The 17,789-nt window shown below is 39.4% G+C and overlaps 2 protein-coding genes across 7 annotated transcripts in view; one reads left to right on the forward strand and one right to left on the reverse strand.

Moving 5' to 3' along the window:
• CENPP (centromere protein P) overlaps positions 1-17,789 on the forward strand; it is a 250,849-nt gene that overhangs the window by 139,735 nt on the left and 93,325 nt on the right. The window lies entirely within an intron of this gene.
• Positions 13,504-17,789, reverse strand: part of ECM2 (extracellular matrix protein 2) — a 38,553-nt gene continuing 34,267 nt past the window's right edge. For all 5 annotated transcript variants that reach the window (XM_047779288.1, XM_047779290.1, XM_047779289.1 and 2 more), the window contains one exon: positions 13,504-14,926. In XM_047779288.1, coding sequence (XP_047635244.1) covers positions 14,758-14,926 — 169 coding nt within the window. In that variant the 3' untranslated portion in view covers positions 13,504-14,757. The remainder of the gene's footprint in view (positions 14,927-17,789) is intronic.

Here is a 17,789-nt window from a genome sequence, read left to right on the forward strand (position 1 = left end):
AAAGAGTACCTTATTGAAATATAAATCCAATCTCCAGAGCTACCCAAGAAAGGAGCCATGCTATCAATTTTCTTCTGATTACTGAAGCTATTGCATCAAGCATATGTCTCAAGGTTTTTTAAAAAGCTTTTAGCCTTGCCATAGGCATGTCAGGGAACTGCAGACCAGGCCTGTGTAAGGCTTCTGGCCCAGCCTGTATGCTGTGATACGGAAATGGATGCAGGGATATAGGTGATGCCTACTCGGACTTTCCCTTTCAAGAGAATATCAGCTATGACTGCAGAGCATGTAGGGAGGACATGGGGGGGGAGAAGACACCATTCTCAGTTACCCCTGGGAGAAGGCACAACTCCCACATCAGCTAAGAGCTCATCCTTCAAGAGAGGACATTTTTCTAAGTCTACTAAGGAGACTTACCAGTGCTAGGTAATGCCAAACCAGCATCTTCCTGATGTGCAGATCTGGGGGCCAGTCTGTTTGCATAGCAAGTTTCCAGTGGGTTAGCAGAGTCTATTCCCTCCTGCCATAAAGAATCTGACTATCCTTTCTTCCCAGTTGACAGAGAAATGGCATGTATTGAAGCAAACCATAGAAAAGAGTACTATGCCTCCAGTGTGCAGGGCAGCCAGCCCTCACTTAAATAAAATACCGTTCTGTGGATCACATCAGACGTCCCCGTATTCTGGCCCCTGATGAGCTTTAGGCCTGACCTGGGTGCAGCACTGGAGGTGTGGCAGTCCTCCTGTTTGGTTGGAATGCTCATGTTCCCATTTATTCAGTTATGTTTAGTTCGATACATATGTCTGTTACCTTGATGAATTGGGGCATCATGAATATTGCACTGGATTTTACTAACCTGGGTTCCATCAGAGCAGCAGCCATAAATGCTCATTGGGCAAATATCTGTTTATCCTTAACAATATTTTGTTTTTTCAGCTTTTAACTGAAGTATAATGTACCAAAAAATAACCATCATAATGGTATAACTTAATGTTTACAAACACCTAATTAAAAAGTTGCAGCACTCCTGGAACCCTCAGAATCACTCTCTCCTCAGGAGGCTGCTGCCTGACTTCAAACACCACAGCTTATTTCCTGAACTTCATATAAATGGAGTCATACAGAAGTTCCCATCGTGGCGCAGTGGAAACGAATCTGACTAGGAACTTGAGGTTGCGGGTTTGATGCCTGGCCTCGCTCAGTGGGTTAAGGATCCGGCTTTGCCATGAGCTGTGGTGTAGGTCGAAGACGCAGCTCAGATCTGGCGTTGCTGTGACTCTGGCATAGGCCGGCAGTAGCAGCTCTGATTAGACCCCTAGCCTGGGAACCTCCATATGCCGTGGGGATTAAAAAAAACAACAAAAGACAAGCAAAGTAATAAATGGAGTCATACAGTGCATTCTCTTTTGGGTCTGGCTTTCTTCATTCAGTGTTATGTTTCTGAGATTCATCCAGGTCATTGTGGTTAGCAGTCGTTTACTCATTCTCATTTCAGGCATACCTTATTGTGTTGTGCTTTTCTTTATTGCATTTTGCAGATACTATATTTTTTAACAAATTGAAGATTTGTGGCAACCCTGTGATGCGTGCCCCTTTTGTAAAAGAAGTTGCTCACTTTATGTCTCTCTGTCACGTTTTGGTGGTTTTTGCAGTATTTCAGATTTCCATTATTACATTTGTTATGGTGGTCTATGATTAGTGGTCTTTGATGTTACTACTAAGACTTGCTGAAGGCTCAGATGATGGTTAACATTTTTCAACAATAAACTCTCTTTAAATTAAGGTATGGGAGTTCCCATCGTGGCGCAGTGGTTAACGAATCCGACTAGGAACCATGAGGTCGCGGGTTCGATCCCTGGCCTCGCTCGGTTAAGGATCTAGCGTTGCCGTGAGCGTGGTGTGGGTCGCAGATGCAGCTCGGATCCTGCTTTGCTGTGGCTGTGGCATAGGCCGGTGGCTACAGCTCCAGTTCAACCCCTAGCCTGGGAACCTCCATATGCCGCGGGAGCGGCTCAAGAAAAGGCAAAAAGACCAAAAAAAAAAAAAAAATTTGACCCAGATGAAGGCATTGGAGTTTCCGTTGTGGCGCAGTGGTTAACGAATCCGACTAGGAACCATGAGGTTGCGGGTTCGGTCCCTGCCCTGCTCAGTGGGTTAACGATCCGGCGTTGCCGTGAGCTGTGGTGTAGGTTGCAGACGCGGCTCGGATCCCGCGTTGCTGTGGCTCTGGCGTAGGCCAGTGGCTACAGCTCCGATTCGACCCCTAGCCTGGGAACCTCCATATGCCGCGGGAGCGGCCCAAAGAAATAGCAAAAAGACAAAAAAAAAAATTAAGGTATGTTCATTTTTTAAGACATAATGCTTTTGCACACTTAATAGACTACAGTATAGTGTAAACATAACTTTTCTATGCCCTGGGAAACTAACAATATTATGTGACTCTCTTTATTGTGATACTTGCTTTATTGTGGTGGTCTGGAACCAAACTTGCAAGATCTCCAAAGTATGCCTGTACTATATATGATATTCTATTGTATGAATGTGCCATGAATTATGTATTTTTATATATATTACATATATTTATACGCATGTATTAACTGGGTTAATTTCCATTTGGAGTGTAGCTATTTGGGCATTCCTTAATTAGGTAAGGCTTATGTGTATGTGTTTTTGTCAGGTAGAATTGCTCTATATTTAAAAATGGTGAAATTTCAACTTCTTAAAAAGTAAAGCCTTGCCAGTGTGAGGCTCCAGCTTTTGCATGGCAGCACATGGCAGGGGCTGAGTGACAGCTCATGCTCTCAGTGGGGCATGTGCTTCCCACACTCTACCTTTGCCTGTGCTCACACAATGTCACTCTCCCAGCCTCTCCTTATACTCATGGTGTCTGCCCCTCCATGACCCTTCTAGGCAGGGTTCTGCCACCTTATCTAGAGACCCGGGAGGCACTTTCTGTGAGATTGTTTTTCTAAAGATGAGTTCCAGCTGCTCTCCTCCACTACTCAATGAGCCCTGAGCGTGTCTCCCTCCAGCATGTGCTGTGATCTTTGGCCAGAGGCTTAGGGAAAGAAATAGGCCCCGGAGTATAATGCCAGAATGCAGGTGGTCATTCTGGCTTATTCACTCTATTCTGCAGACATTGGGACCAAAGGTACATCCCAGGGCCCAGAACCCCTCCACAGTGTTGGAGCTGCAGGGGGGAAGCTTTACCTCACAACTGCAGAGATGGCCCAGTATGCACGGACATGCCATTTAGAAAGAAACTGGAGGTTTTTTCTGCATACAATTGCAGGTTATTGTTCCAGATACATCAGTGTACCTACTCTTCCCTAGAGTATTATGAGGAGAAAATCCTCCATTTTTGGTTCCTCTAAGGGTCCTATAAAGGAAGAGGACCTAATTTTTTTTCTGCATGTTTGGTTTTCTTTGTTTACTTCGTTTTGGCCACAGTGTATAGTAGCTTGCTGTAGGATCTCAGTTCACAGACCAGGGAGTAAACCTGGACCACAGTGGTGAAAGCACCAAATTCTAACCACTAGACCACCAGGAAACTGCCCTTCATGTTTGTTTATATTTGGATTTTGCTTCATCAGGCCTTGGTCTAAATATTATAGAATTAGTGTTACTATGTCAAACAATGTCTTTAGGTATCATGAATAATCTGCACAGTATTATGTTGTAAACAAAATAAGTTACAAAATAAGAAAAGTAATATTCACTCTACTGACATTTTATGAACAGAAACGCTGAATAAAAGGAATGTCAGCATAAATTTCTTACATGGCCCAATATATTCCAATCATGGTGGAAAATAAAAATATGGAGTTCCCGTAGTGGCACAGTGGTTAACGAATCTGACTAGGAACCATGAGGTTGCAGGTTCGATCCCTGGCCTTGCTCAGAGGGTTAAGGATCTGGCATTGCCGTGAGCTATGGTGCAGGTTGCAGACACGGCTCGGATCCCGAGTTGCCGTGGCTCTGGCGTAGGCTGGCGGCTACAGCTCCAATTGGACCCCTAGCCTGGGAACCTCCATATGCTGTGGGAGTGGCCCTAGAAAAGGCAAAAAGACCAAAAAAAATAATAATAAAAATAAATAAATAAATAAATAAATAAATTGCTTAAGTCAAGCTCACATGTAGTTTCTAAGACCCTTTCCTAACCTTTTGCTAATGGAGAAATGGAGAAGAGCGGTCAAAGTTCAAACAGATGAGAACCAGATAGGACCTTGGAAATCATCTCATGCAAACTGAGAATGAGGTGAGTGAGGAATATGGGCTACTGTGGCCACATGAGACGTCTTCCAAGCTCAGATATCACTAGCACTATTTGAGTTTTGTGATGGCTGACAAACATTAGCCAGTATCTGGTGTTTCCTCCTCTCTTCATCTTAACCTTATGAGTACATTGGAATGGATTGTGTAAGTCTCTCATAGTAGTACTTACAAGAAATGTTCATCCATCTGTTTATTCAAAGAATGATATTAAGTGCTGTGAAGAAAAAAGCAAGACGGAGGATTGTCAGGAAAACCCTGAGGGATATAAGAGGATGTGCCTTGCAAATATATGGTTTAGAATGTTCCAGACCATCAAATCCTAAGAAGTAAATAATATACATTCTTTATGCATAACGGGTTGTATGTGGTAGGCATTCACAAAAACTTCTGCAAGAAGTGCATTCATGGGTTTGAGATGACTTTATGAGTTGTTTTGAATGTTCACACATCCCTCCTGGTGGACTTGGCTCTGTGGTTTATAATGAATTGACTTTATAATTCATGACCCGTGGACAGGATTTATCCCTCAGATATGTTTTGTTTGGATTGTATGGTATTTTTAGTAATCAAGAAATTTTATATCAAAGTTCAGATTTACCATATCTTAAAAATTCAATTTGACAAAGCCAGCCCTGAATTTCTCTGCAATTCCAGCACTTGGCTGAGCTCACGGCAGCAGCCTTTTTCAAATGTGCTTCTGGTCTCTGATTCTCAGCTGCTCTTCTACACCCTGTGCTGGTGAGGACTCACTTCTGCAGTTTGCAGGCTGAGCTCCTGTCATCATCCTATTGGATATTTTGCACTGAAAATTATTTAATGACATAAGTTATTTAAAGTGAACTAAGTTGAATTTATAAAAATAGAGGCATCAAATATTTTTAAGGTATGCCTCAAAAGTTCATTTGCTTTCAGGAATAGGTTCAAGTAGTGGTTTTGTTTTAAATAAATTTCCTAGCTCTTTCCTAAAAGCAGTGATCACATCTAACTTACAGATCAGTGTTTCTAAGAAGTGTTTTTCATTAGAAGGAGCAAGGCTCCCAAGAAAAAATGTCAATAGGTCAGGGCCAGGTAATCTGAAGAAGTGCATGAGACATTTCATCATACCAATAGGCACAAAAGCACTCAGAGATTATTGCAGATTTATGAACAGAACATAGAAGCCAGGATGAAGGCCAGTTTGAGTACCTCAAAAAATAAGGATGATTAAGGATTGTAACATATCAAGTACAAAGTCCTTTTTATGATAACAAAGGAAAGAGGGTCAAAAGAGTCACAGTTTTTCCATCGAGGAATACCAACCAATGTATATAGTAGGAATCAGAGTTAGAAAATCACCACTATGAAACCTTCAATGTAGTCACTGTTTTAGGCAAAGATAATCAATGGGAGCTAAAACCAGTAAGTGAAAGCTTATTGGATGGCAAGTCTTACCTGGTAGACTATTTCTTAATGACAAGGAGATGAGGATATCGCCTTAACCAGATGTCTCAGCATCACCAGTAATGGGTCAGCCTGACATTTTATGCTTCCTGGTACAATGCAAAAGGAAGTGTGTGACACCACTTGTGTAGGATTCCTGCCAAAAATATTTCTCCTAAATCTAATTGTGAGTAAATAATCAGACAAATGCACATTAAGAGACACTCTGCATGATAGCTGGCTTTGACCCTTGAAAAAATGAGAGGGTGAAACATAGGCAGACTATTGCCACTCTAGATTACAGGATACTGAAGGGCCAGGATGTAAACTCTGATTAGATCTTGAGCCGCATATACACATACCACACACACAGCAATTTAGGACATTGTTGAGACAGTTGGGAGAATCTGAATATGGACTGTATATTAGTTGATACTGAATCAGTATTAAATCTCCTGTGTTTGATAATGTGAGAGAATGTGATTGTTGTCTTGTGGTTATGTACGAAAATGCCCTTGTTCTTAGGAGACTCCTAGAGAAGTACTGGGGTAACGTTATGATACTGCAACTTACATTCAAGTGGTCCGGCCCCTGTGCCCCACAAATACATAATATGTATGTGTGTGTGTATGTATATGTATATATGTATAGATAGGGATATGGAAAGAGAAAAGGATAAAAAGAAGTTGACAAAATACTAATTGGTAAATGTAGGTGAAGAATATATTCTTCATTGTATTATTTCAACTTTTCTATAGCCTTAAAAATATTGCTAAATAGGAGTTCCTGTCGTGGCGCAGTGGTTAACGAATCCGACTAGGAACCATGAGGTTGCAGGTTCGATCCCTGCCCTTGCTCAGTGGGTTAACGATCCGGCGTTGCTGTGAGCTGTGGTGTAGGTTGCAGACATGGCTCGGATCCCGCGTTGCTGTGGCTCTAGCATAGGCTGGTGGCTACAGCTCCAATTCAACCCCTAGCCTGGGAACCTCCATGTGCCACAGGAGCGGCCCAAGAACTTGGCAAAAAGACAAAAAAAAAATTGCTAAATAAATGAAATAAATACTAAAGCAGTTGTGGGAAATCAATACTAAAGTAGTTGTTTGCCTTAAATTAATCTTAACTCTTATGTGGTACATATACACAATATTCGGCCATTAAAGGGAAAGAAATAATGGTATTTGCAGCAAGATGGATGGGCCTAGAAATTATCATGCTAAGTGAAGTTAGTCAGACAGTTAGACACCAACATCATATGCTGTCACTTATATGTGGAATCTAAAAAAAGGACATAATGAACTTCTTTGCAGAACAGAAACTGACTCACAGACTTTGAAAAACTTACGGTTTCCAAAGGAGACAGGTCGGGGAGGTGGGGGCATGGGCTGGGGCTTTGGGACAGAAATGCTATAGAATGGGGTTGTGTTACCCTACATAGGGATTATTTTCTATGATACATGAATCCCTAGAGAATTTGGTATGAGTTTTGTGGTCCTTTGATACATGCAGAGTGTTTGTATATATGTAGTTTTCTGTGTAGAAGGTCCATTGTAGCTCCCATTATGGTCTCAATGGGGTCCATCCTTCAAATAGTTAAGAACTACTGACTTCAAGTAGATTTACAATTTATAGTGTATTCTTTATTCTGAGTATCATAGGCAAGTTAGCATTTCAGACAGTTTATGTATGCATTTGGTAGTTGTGAATATAATTCTCAATTTATGTAAACCAAATGAACCTCCAGCAGATTCCAGTTTATAAAAAGACTTTCTCGTACCAGCTCATAGTTTAATGTAATTTTGTTTAACCACAGAGATTCTGTTACTTAGAAACACACCATGACATTCTAATAACATGATGTAGTCCTTTTCTTTTCCAAACTAGTATGTGTTTAGTGCAATCACGTGTTATTTTTAATACAGTCTGCTTTCCCTTGTGTGGATTCACATTCCTCACATTTTGTGCAAGGGGAAAAATATGCTAGACTCTAAGGTTTTTTTTAAAATCCACCTTCATGTAGAAAAGGAGACATAATTTCAAAGAAAAAATAGTCATGCTTTTATTTTTCAGTTGTATAATCACTAAGCTCTATTAATCTAGTTAGAAACATTCACCTCCTTGCAAATAACAATGTGTGACAGACCAAATTCCAACATGACTTACAAGTTTCAACTGTTTGTGTTCCGCATGTTGAAGCAAAGATATGTGAGTAATATGTTAGAATATGCCAAAGTGTTGTTTAATAGAATGCATAAGCAGTGAAGTCCTACTGTGTAGCTCAAGGAACTATATCCCGTCTCTTGGGGTAGAACATTATGGCAAATAACGTGAGAAAAAGAATGTATGCGTATGACTGGGTCACTCTGTTGTACAGCAGAAATTCATGCAACATTGTATATCAACTATACTTTAATGCAAAAAAAAAGTTTTAAGACATATAGGGTGAAACATGTACTAACACACGATTACACTGTTTACAGTGCCTTTTAGTTTCTCTGAAAACCTTTATTAATGCCTCTGGATCTGTTGGAGTAGGTTTAATCAGAGTAGGAGACCATCTCCCCAGAGCATGCTGCACCTGGCCAAGGGTTACACTCAAACTCTTACTCTATCACTGTGACCCCCTTGTGAGTTATCTCTGAGGTAGCAATCCATCTGCAGGACAGGCTTATAAGCAAATATTCTTCTAGTTTGGCTATTTTAAATACAGTTTTTCTCCCTTTTTGCTGTTATAAGTTATTATAGTGAATCCACACGTATAAGTCAGAATTACTTTTCTTTCCTATAATGATTTAAAAAAAAAAACTCCTTCTAAACTACTCCTGTATCTATGACAATAAGTTTAGATTCTTTGGGTCCTGGTTTCACTCAGCATTTATAAAGTCTTTGCTTGAGCATGTCCTAAACTGGTTTCACTCTGCTCCATATGATGGACATGAGCACGCAGTGACACACCACCAAGGCCACCAAGATCAAGATATCCCCCAAAATGGGCACTTGAGCCCAACCCTCTACAGAAAGCACTTACTGACCCCTTTCCTACTGTGATAGGCCCACTCCTTTTTCCACTGTATTTCACAATCTAAGGAATTGATTTCATTGAATAATGAATGTCTATCATATTAAGAGACTTGGCAGGCTTGAGCAAGTCACTGAACATTCCTACCTACTGGTTTCCCAGTGCCTATCAATGAAGGAATGCACACTCATCTGCTGTCCACCCTGTTACCTTCATGGACATCAGTCAGATGTGCCGAGACCAGCTCAGAAGGTGGGGGCTGAGGAACTGGTGCTGTGAAACTTAAGAAAAAAGTTAACATAAAACAAGACCCAGAGACATTTATCTTCATTAAAGGTGGGAATGGGGGGTGGGAGGCACAGAGATTGGGACTCAAGGTCTCAGGGGCCAAGAGCCCCGCCTCAAGAAACCACACTGCTTTTATTGTGCTCTTTAGGATTACATCAAGTGAGGAGCAGGTTGTAGGTGCAGGATATAGTTCTTTATTATTTTAAAAGTCACATGGTAGATGGTTAAGCTTTAACCTTTAGGCATTTAACAATCATTAGTATTTGAGGAAGCTTGCTTTTAGCTGTCTATGCATAGCATCTAGAGAATCGTCATTGTGCTTCTGCAAATAGCAAGGCTATCTGTGGCAACCTGGTGTGCCTAGGTTTGTACCTCAGTTCTCCTTGCTGGTGCATATCCCCTAATGCTAACGACCCCTCATAAACCCCTTGGATCCCTTGGGTCCTCTTATTCTTAAGAGGACATATCCTGCTATGCAAACGGCCTTGCCTATCTGCAGGGGTCCAGCATGCCTAGACCAACGCATTGTGTCCTCATTCAACTGACCATATGAATAACTTAGGCCTTTTTGGTCTTTGTTCTTAAGCTTAAGTTATTTACCAGAACTGGGACTGTTTTTCAAGCAGAAATATGGGGTAAAGTAAAGCAAGACAAGATGGAGTTTTCAGCCTAGAAAATAGAAGCAAAGAGGCTAAGAAAAGATGGTAGAAACATGTCTCTCGACGTAGATGTTATTCTCCCCAATTGTAACTTGGCCAAGTTCACAGCTAATAAGGATTCCAGTTCAGACTCATCGTATGTGTTCTTGTTTTTTGATTTCAAGTAACGGACTTCATGTTTCATAAACTTCTAAGGTTTAAGGGCCCCTGGAGTCACCTAGTAATTTTAAACTGAGTGTCTGAATTCATATTCAACTATGGATAGAAGAGTAGTTCAGTCATAACCAATCTGTAAATACTTCTCCTATGAGGAGACTTTCTGTTTTCTAAATAAGGGAAAGAGGTGGAATAGATATCATAGAGGGTTTTATCCAGGCCTTTGAGGTTTCACTTAAGCAGAATTTGAGTATTCATTCTTTTATGTCAGCATCTATGAACCTAGTAATTCATGCTGTTTAAATCATGGCTTTGGAAAACATTGTCAGTGTTGCTATTATGGAGAACAATCAGTTGATTACTAAGTATTACCAGTTGTCAAAGCATGATTTGTTTATAAAATATACTCTGTTCTTCCTGATGTCCACGTCAGGAAATATTAAGAAGATAAATTATTCTTTACTAGTTTTATGACCCTATGTAAATCTATTACTTTTCCTTTAAAAATTATTAAATTTTGCAGATTTTGTTTTGTTTTGTGTAGGAGTCATATTAATATCAACTTAATGACAACTTATGAGCTGGTTGTGTAGACCAAGGGATCCATAGTCATTTTAGTACCTACTTTGGATACAGAATGATGGGATCCAAGAAATTGTCACTTTTCTTCTAAGTTTTACAGTCTTTTTAGAAAAACAATTTACACATCCTACCCATCTACCATACAACTCCCCACATGCAAGGAAATAATCAATGCAGAGCTAACTCATCATGCCAGATCTGTCTGGCACAAGGTTAGTGGAACAGATGCTGAGCGCCTAAGGGAGGGGGCAGTTCCCGGGGAGCTGGGCTTCTAGGCACAGTCCGCCTTCTTCCTTGGAAGCTCCTTGGGGTCAGATCATGTGGCTCAAGTCAGATAGAGACTCATGGTGGACTCACCTTCTTTGCTTCCCTTGAAATTGGGAGTCAGAGCCCATTAGGGTTAGGCTCCCCTACCTTTCTCTCTCTTTTTTTTTTTTTTTGTCTTTTTGCCTTTTCTAGGGCTGCTCCTGCGGTATGTGGAGCTTCCCAGGCTTGGGGTCAAATCGGAGCTGTATCCACTGGCCTATGCCAGGGCCACAGCAGCGTGGGATCCTAGCCGCATCTTCGGCCTACACCACAGCTCACCACAATGTCGGATCCTTAACCCACTGAGCAAGGCCAGGGATCGAACCCGAAACCTCATGGTTCCTAGTCGGATTCGTTAACTACTGCGCCACGACGGGAACTCCTCCCCTACCTTTCTCTTCACATGCCCCTCAGTGTGCGTCTCTTCCTTCAGACTCTGCTCCAGCTGACTGCATTCCTATCCTCCTGCCTGAACTCCATGGTTACTCCCCAGCCCCTAACTTCAGCATCCTCTCATCCAAATTGTCCCTTTCACTCAGTTTCTCAGCTCCTTTCCTTCTTTCCTTCCTTCCTTCCATTCAATCAGTTCATTTTATTTTTAATGTATTCTTAGTTGTTCATGGATCATGATATCCTTCTGAGATTGAGCCCCTCAGAAGACCATAAGTGATCGCTAATTATAAGGCAAGCTTGCTCTCAGACTTACTCTCCAGAGATGAGAATGTAGGGGGTTTTTTTTCCTTTCTTTCAAAGTCTCTCATACCTATTCCTGCTTCTGCTTTTTCCTCCTGTCACCTATGCAGTTTGGGTCTCATGTATTCTGTTTCTAGATTATTACAGTGGTGGCTCTTTTCCCTTCCTGAAAACATTGCTTTCATGACGTAACTCCTCCTTTCAGAGTTTGTTAGTGATGCCCTACACTTCTCATCATTGTAAGCCTGGTCTTCTCTTATTGGCCTTCCAATCTCTCCTGAGCCTCTTACTTTCTGCATGATGGCAATCTGTACACGTCCTCTTCAGGGACACTTCCAGCCCAGGGCACCATGAACCCCTAACGAGCCAAGCTTGAAAACCACTGATGTGTTCCAAGCACACTATTTATAATTGATCAAGTGATCCCAGAAAAATAAAATGACTGCATAATTACTGAAGAATAAGATGGGCACCCAGGAGTTCCCATTGTGGCTCAGCAGGTACTACTGTGAGACCTGACATAGTCTCCATGAGGATGCAGGTTTGATCCCTGGCCTTGCTCAGTGGATTAAGGATTTGGTGTTGCCGTGGCAGTGGCATAGGTCTGCAGCTGCAGTTCCAGTCCGACCCCTAGCTCAGGAACTAACATATGCCACCAGTGTGGCCATAAAAAAAGAATTTAAAAAAGGATGGGCACCCAGGTGTCCTGGCTCCAGGCTTATTTTCTTAGGATTCTAGGCTATGTGTGTCTTTCACCACATTATATCTTTATGAAATATTTGAAATATTTTAATCTATGATAAACCAAATCTCAAAATTGAAAATATAGTTAGCATTCCTTGTACCTATATGCAAAGATGACACACAATTAATATTTTCAGACCATGGCTAGGCCAGGATTTCCTTAGTGTATAATATGTGCTAGTAGTTACACTGTATTTCTGAAGAAGCCAAACAGAATGCCTATTCGTTTAAACATTATGTATCATGAAGAATGTTTGCTGTGTGAACATCTATTACTTTTTTTAAAAATGGAATTAAAACATCTCCAGAGCATGATGAAGTTTCAAACCAAACAAGTTCAGTGCTAGACATTTTTATATTTTAAATTATAAAATCAGTAGAAATATAAGCATTCCATCAGTCATTCTGATTTTCAGACTTTCTAGAAATACTGCTCCTGACAAGGTGTCCCCTAGTCTATAGTAGGTTCCCCGTGTGTGCCTGGGCCTGGTGCTACTTGAAGGCTTCTGGAGATTGTGCAACTCATGCTGCTTGCACACTCTGGAGACCCATGATCTGGGGGTACCCTGCTGCCCAGGTAGAGGGGCCTCATGACCTCAGCATGCTTTGATGCATCACTTCCTTTCTGTTGACTTCATCACAATTGACCTGTTGATTTGATTGTCTCTGATTTCCTACCTATTGCCCCATGGCACTCTGCATTTCCGGAAAGCAGAGACCTCATCTGATGTGTTCTTTCCTGTCTCTCCCTAGAACAGCCCCTGAAACACACCTGCTTAACATCAGAATGAGCAATGAACGCAGGAGTATTTCAGTATTCCTCTGCCTCTTGTCCCCAGATGCTAATTCTTTTGACTCACCTTATCATCCTCTGATGCTAATTTTGTTTACTGCTTAGGTGGCCTTAAACCATTTGTGTCAAGCATTTATATTCATATAGCAAGTAGCATTGCACAGGGTTTCTTGTTAAATGAATGAATAACCACATCTTACTTTTATCTTCTCATATTTAATTTGGCCAATTTAAACTAGTAATGCTCCAACATTCCTAAAGTGGTTACTATAATTCTCAATTTTTTGTTCCATAAGATTTTATTTCTGTTCTTAGCCACCTGGCTTAAGCCTTTGACCCATGATTCTAACAGTCTTTATTCTTATTCTAACAGTATTATTCTTGTCCATTTTATAGTCTCAAAAGCCTGGGTGTTAAGAAAGGGGGCTTAGAATTAACATTAGCTCAAATTGGATAAATCAAACTTCCACATTTTAAAAGCTTCTCAGGAAATAATCAACTTTGGTTGAATATGCTGGGTGCTGTCAATTTCATATGAAAGGTTGGAAATAATAAGTATATTCACCCGTACATTTCACACTTCTCAGCTGCTTTTTATTCTTCTCTGGTTCTCATAACAACCCTTGAAATGGGGCAGGAAGGTTCTGAGGATAGTGATAGAACTATTAAAAGATTAAATAGCTGAAGTTTGAAAAATTAGAGTATCCTACCCAAAGGGGCCAATACTAGAACTTAAGTTCCTAGTCTGATATTTTTTCAAGATATAAAACTGAGAGTGACAAGTCAACATAGTTTCCATATGTGTATTTTACAAATTATTTTAAAAATAAAGATAAAAAATCAGCCCATACTGAAAATTTTAATATATGGTTTTGGTAGGATGGAGTACATAGTGAGTACTAATAGCTTTATGTTAAATTGAACTGAGTAAAATGATACATTTGAGCAAATTAGGGCAGGGAAAAGAGGTGCTAACAGTGACTAGACGAGCAAAAATTTATGTACTAGGTTTCCATTTACAAGGTTTAGTCATGGATAATTAACTTTTCAGCAAACACTGCTACTTCCCATAAAATTTTGATCTTCACCAAAGAATAATGAAGGTGAAAAACTTAAAAAACTGTTTAACTTTTTAGAAATTTTAGACTTATAGAAAAATTACAAAAATCATATGGAACTCACATATACCCTTCTCCCAGCTTCCCCTAATGTGAATAACCACATACTTAGCCATAGTACAATTCTCAAAACCAGGAAATTAACTTTATAGTAGTGTTTTAATTCCACCCATATAATTAATAGAAGGAACTAAAGCTAAGCCAATAATTTCATACCAATAACTGTATCATAGGGTTTGTAGAAAATTAATAAATTATTGTTTTAACAATAGAATAATAAACAGAACACTAGCTCATAAATTCTACCTATTATTCTTTCCTGCCATCCACTTCTTGGCCTTCAACCATAACATATACAAAATTTTTTAAAGGACTTAGGGAGTTCATAACTAATAGCAATACTTAGTTAAGGGACCTGCTTATTTTGTAAAGATTCTCCCAGTCTAGCTAAGCAGTGCACAACATTCTGTTTTCATGAGAAAACTTTGCAATTAGATGGCTTCTTTCTAGAGTGTGAAACTGAAACCTTCACCGAAACTGTTAGAAGACTAAACCTTGTAGATGTATTTTTGGTTGTTCCGTGGGTTGGCAAATCAGGTTGTCTAGCACAATGATACTGAATAGAACATGGCATTATATCTCTCATTGATGACAAATGCTACTAAGACAGATATATGAGTGTATTTTACAAATGACAAAAACTTGGAATTACTTGATATTTTGTGGCTTAAGAATGATACTGGAATATGATCTTATGCATGAAAATGCATAGGATGATATTTCTCTTGTTTTAATATAGTTGTTCTCAAGATGAAGGTGTTCCAGGGTTGAATCACCATCTTCTTCAGCATTGCATATTTGTTCTGGAAGAATATTCCTATGGAAAAAATAGACATGCAAGTCACAAATGATCCAAGTAGTGTTCTGCCTTCATGATTTAGGAGTTAAGTTTTACGTTTGTTTAAAAAACACTTTTAAAAATAAAATTGGATCCTTTTCTTACATACCAGAAAAATTCCAAAAATGTTAAAAATCTCTATGTGAAAAAATGAAGCAACAGAAGTGACAGAATAAAGCGTGGTCATTCCCTGGAGAGTCAGGGAAAATCTTACTGTTTGTGACTCAAAAACCAGAAGCACTAAAAGAAAAGATTAATAAATTAGCTACATTTTAAAAAAAAAATACAGAGTTAAAAGACAAATTACAAACTAGGAGAAAGTATTTGCAGCTTCTAGCAAAGATAATGGGCTAATATACAAAGACCTAAAAACCTAGAAGGAGAGGGAAATGAGGGGAAAAAAGATACCTGGGTAACCAGTTTACCAGAAAAAGCGAAATGACATAGAAACCTGATGCTTAATTTTATTCATGATAAGAAAAACGTGAATGGAAACAGTACTGGCGTGCTAATCTCACGTCCCAGATTTGCCACACACACACACACACACACACACACACACACACACACACACAATCCTACACTCATCTGCATGTTCTGACAATGAGACTGTGTAGGATCAAACATCACTGAAGGGAATTCAAAACAGTACAGCCCCATGGATAGGAATTTTCCAGTATTTAGCAAAATCATGTGTGCATTTTATACTTTTCATCCAGCAATCCTACTTCTAGGTATCTGTTCCAAAGTTAGACTGAAAAAATAACATTTGAACAGAGTTATGCATTTTGGCATTATTTATAATATAAAAGAATGGAAAAAATCAAATGTCTATCAATAAAATGTCCACATAGCAGTTGTAAAAAGGTGTGAGGAAACTATTTATTGATAGAGAGTGATATCCAGGATATATTGATAATTTTTAAAAGTCAACAATAGAAAAAAATATATACTCTCTTTCTAGAGAGAGAGAAAAGAAAAGGCCTTCTGTGTAATTGTATGATAGCTGTGAAAGGGGATGGGGAATATGAATGTTTATATATGCTTATGTTTTCAAAAAACAAAGACTAAGAGGATAAATAGGAAATTAATTTAGAATTTTAATCTATGAGAAAGGATGGAATATGGTATAAGGGACAAGCATAGAAAATATTCATTAAATAAAAAAATAGCAATTTCTAAAAACCAAAACAAACTAAGACCTATCTGGATATTAGATTATTGACATGTTGTTAGAAAGAAAACCACTGTAGTTAAGCTGTACATCCTTCATGGAACATATTCTGTAGATAAAAAGAACTACCAAAAACAGAATAAATTTGTTTAAATACTTTTGTTGTTAGTTATAATAATGATATTATCATTTTGAAACTATTATTTATATATTATAATAAACATAAATAATTGTTGCAAACGTAGTTTTTCAGTGTAAGATAAACAAGTTGAAAACAAAATGACTTCTCTGTAATGTTAAATTTGAATTGGGATTATTAGTATAAGCTATTTTTTTTTCTTTACAAAATACATATTTTCTGACAGTCCACTGCAAGGCCAGTAACAACACATTGGAAAGGAACAAGCCTGGTGCCCAGAATGGGGCCTCTGAACACTGTTCCCCAGTGAGAGGAGCTAGGGTTCTTTAGGAGAAGGCTGGTACAGGTCTGAGTGGGGAATATAAAAGTCAACCAGGGTCTATGGAGGTCTGTCCAAGGACACAGGAGCCAGCTCAAAGGGACAGTTTAAAAACAATAATTGCGGACTTCCCGTCGTGGCGCAGTGGTTAACGAATCCGACTATGAACCACGAGGTTGCGGGTTCGGTCCCTGCCCTTGCTCAGTGGGTTAACGATCCGGCGTTGCCGTGAGCTGTGGTGTAGGTTGCAGACGCGGCTTGGATCCCGCGTTGCTGTGGCTCTGGCGTAGGCTGGTGGCTACAGCTCTGATTCAACCCCTAGCCTGAACCTCCATATGCCGTGGGAGCGGCCCAAGAAATAGCAACAACAACAACTAAAAAAAAAAGACAAAAAAAAATAAAATAAAATAAAAATAAAAACAATAATTGCAATTGATTGAAATGTTCTTAATATATAAAACTGTAAGTTCATTTCCTTTTCTTTTCTTTTCTTTTTTTTTTTTTTTTTGGTCTTTTTAGGGCCGCACCTGTGGCATATGGAGGTTCCCAGGCTAGGGGTCTAATTGGAGCTACAGCTGCCGGCCTACACCACAGCCACAGTAACGTGGGATCCGAGCCATGTCTGTGACCTACACCCCAGTTCACGGCAATGCTGGATCCTTAACCCACTGAGCAAGGCCAGGGATCGAACCTGCAACCTCATGGTTCCTAGTCGGACTTGTTAACCACTTCGCCCCGTCGGGAACTCCATAAAACTATAAGTTCATATTGATTCTCCAGGAGAGAAAGGCAAAAACAAAATAATAGAGCAAGAACATTTAGCAACCCCTAATTTTTCTTTTGCTGAGGCAGCAACTATTAAAATTTTAATATATTTTATAGTTTTTTTAATTCACGGTTAATGCACATGTATAATTTTTCCAATTTTACAAAAGTAAAACTGACATAACACTGTATTAGTTGAAAGTGTACAACATAATAATTGGATTATGTTTATACTGTTGAAATGAAGACCACAATAAGTTTAGTTAACCTCCATCACCTCATATAGTTACAAATTTGTAACAGACTTATGACAGCGATGGTTGGTTTATAGGAAAGAACTGAGTATTTATCCTAACTTTCAGAGTAACAGATTTGCCCTAGTTAAAGAAAAGGTTATTTACAAAGGAATTCCAGCTAACAAATGTGGAAAGAATGACAAAAATAG

Source organism: Phacochoerus africanus, chromosome 5 (assembly GCF_016906955.1).
Source record: "Phacochoerus africanus isolate WHEZ1 chromosome 5, ROS_Pafr_v1, whole genome shotgun sequence".
Taxonomy (NCBI): Eukaryota; Metazoa; Chordata; class Mammalia; order Artiodactyla; family Suidae; genus Phacochoerus; species Phacochoerus africanus.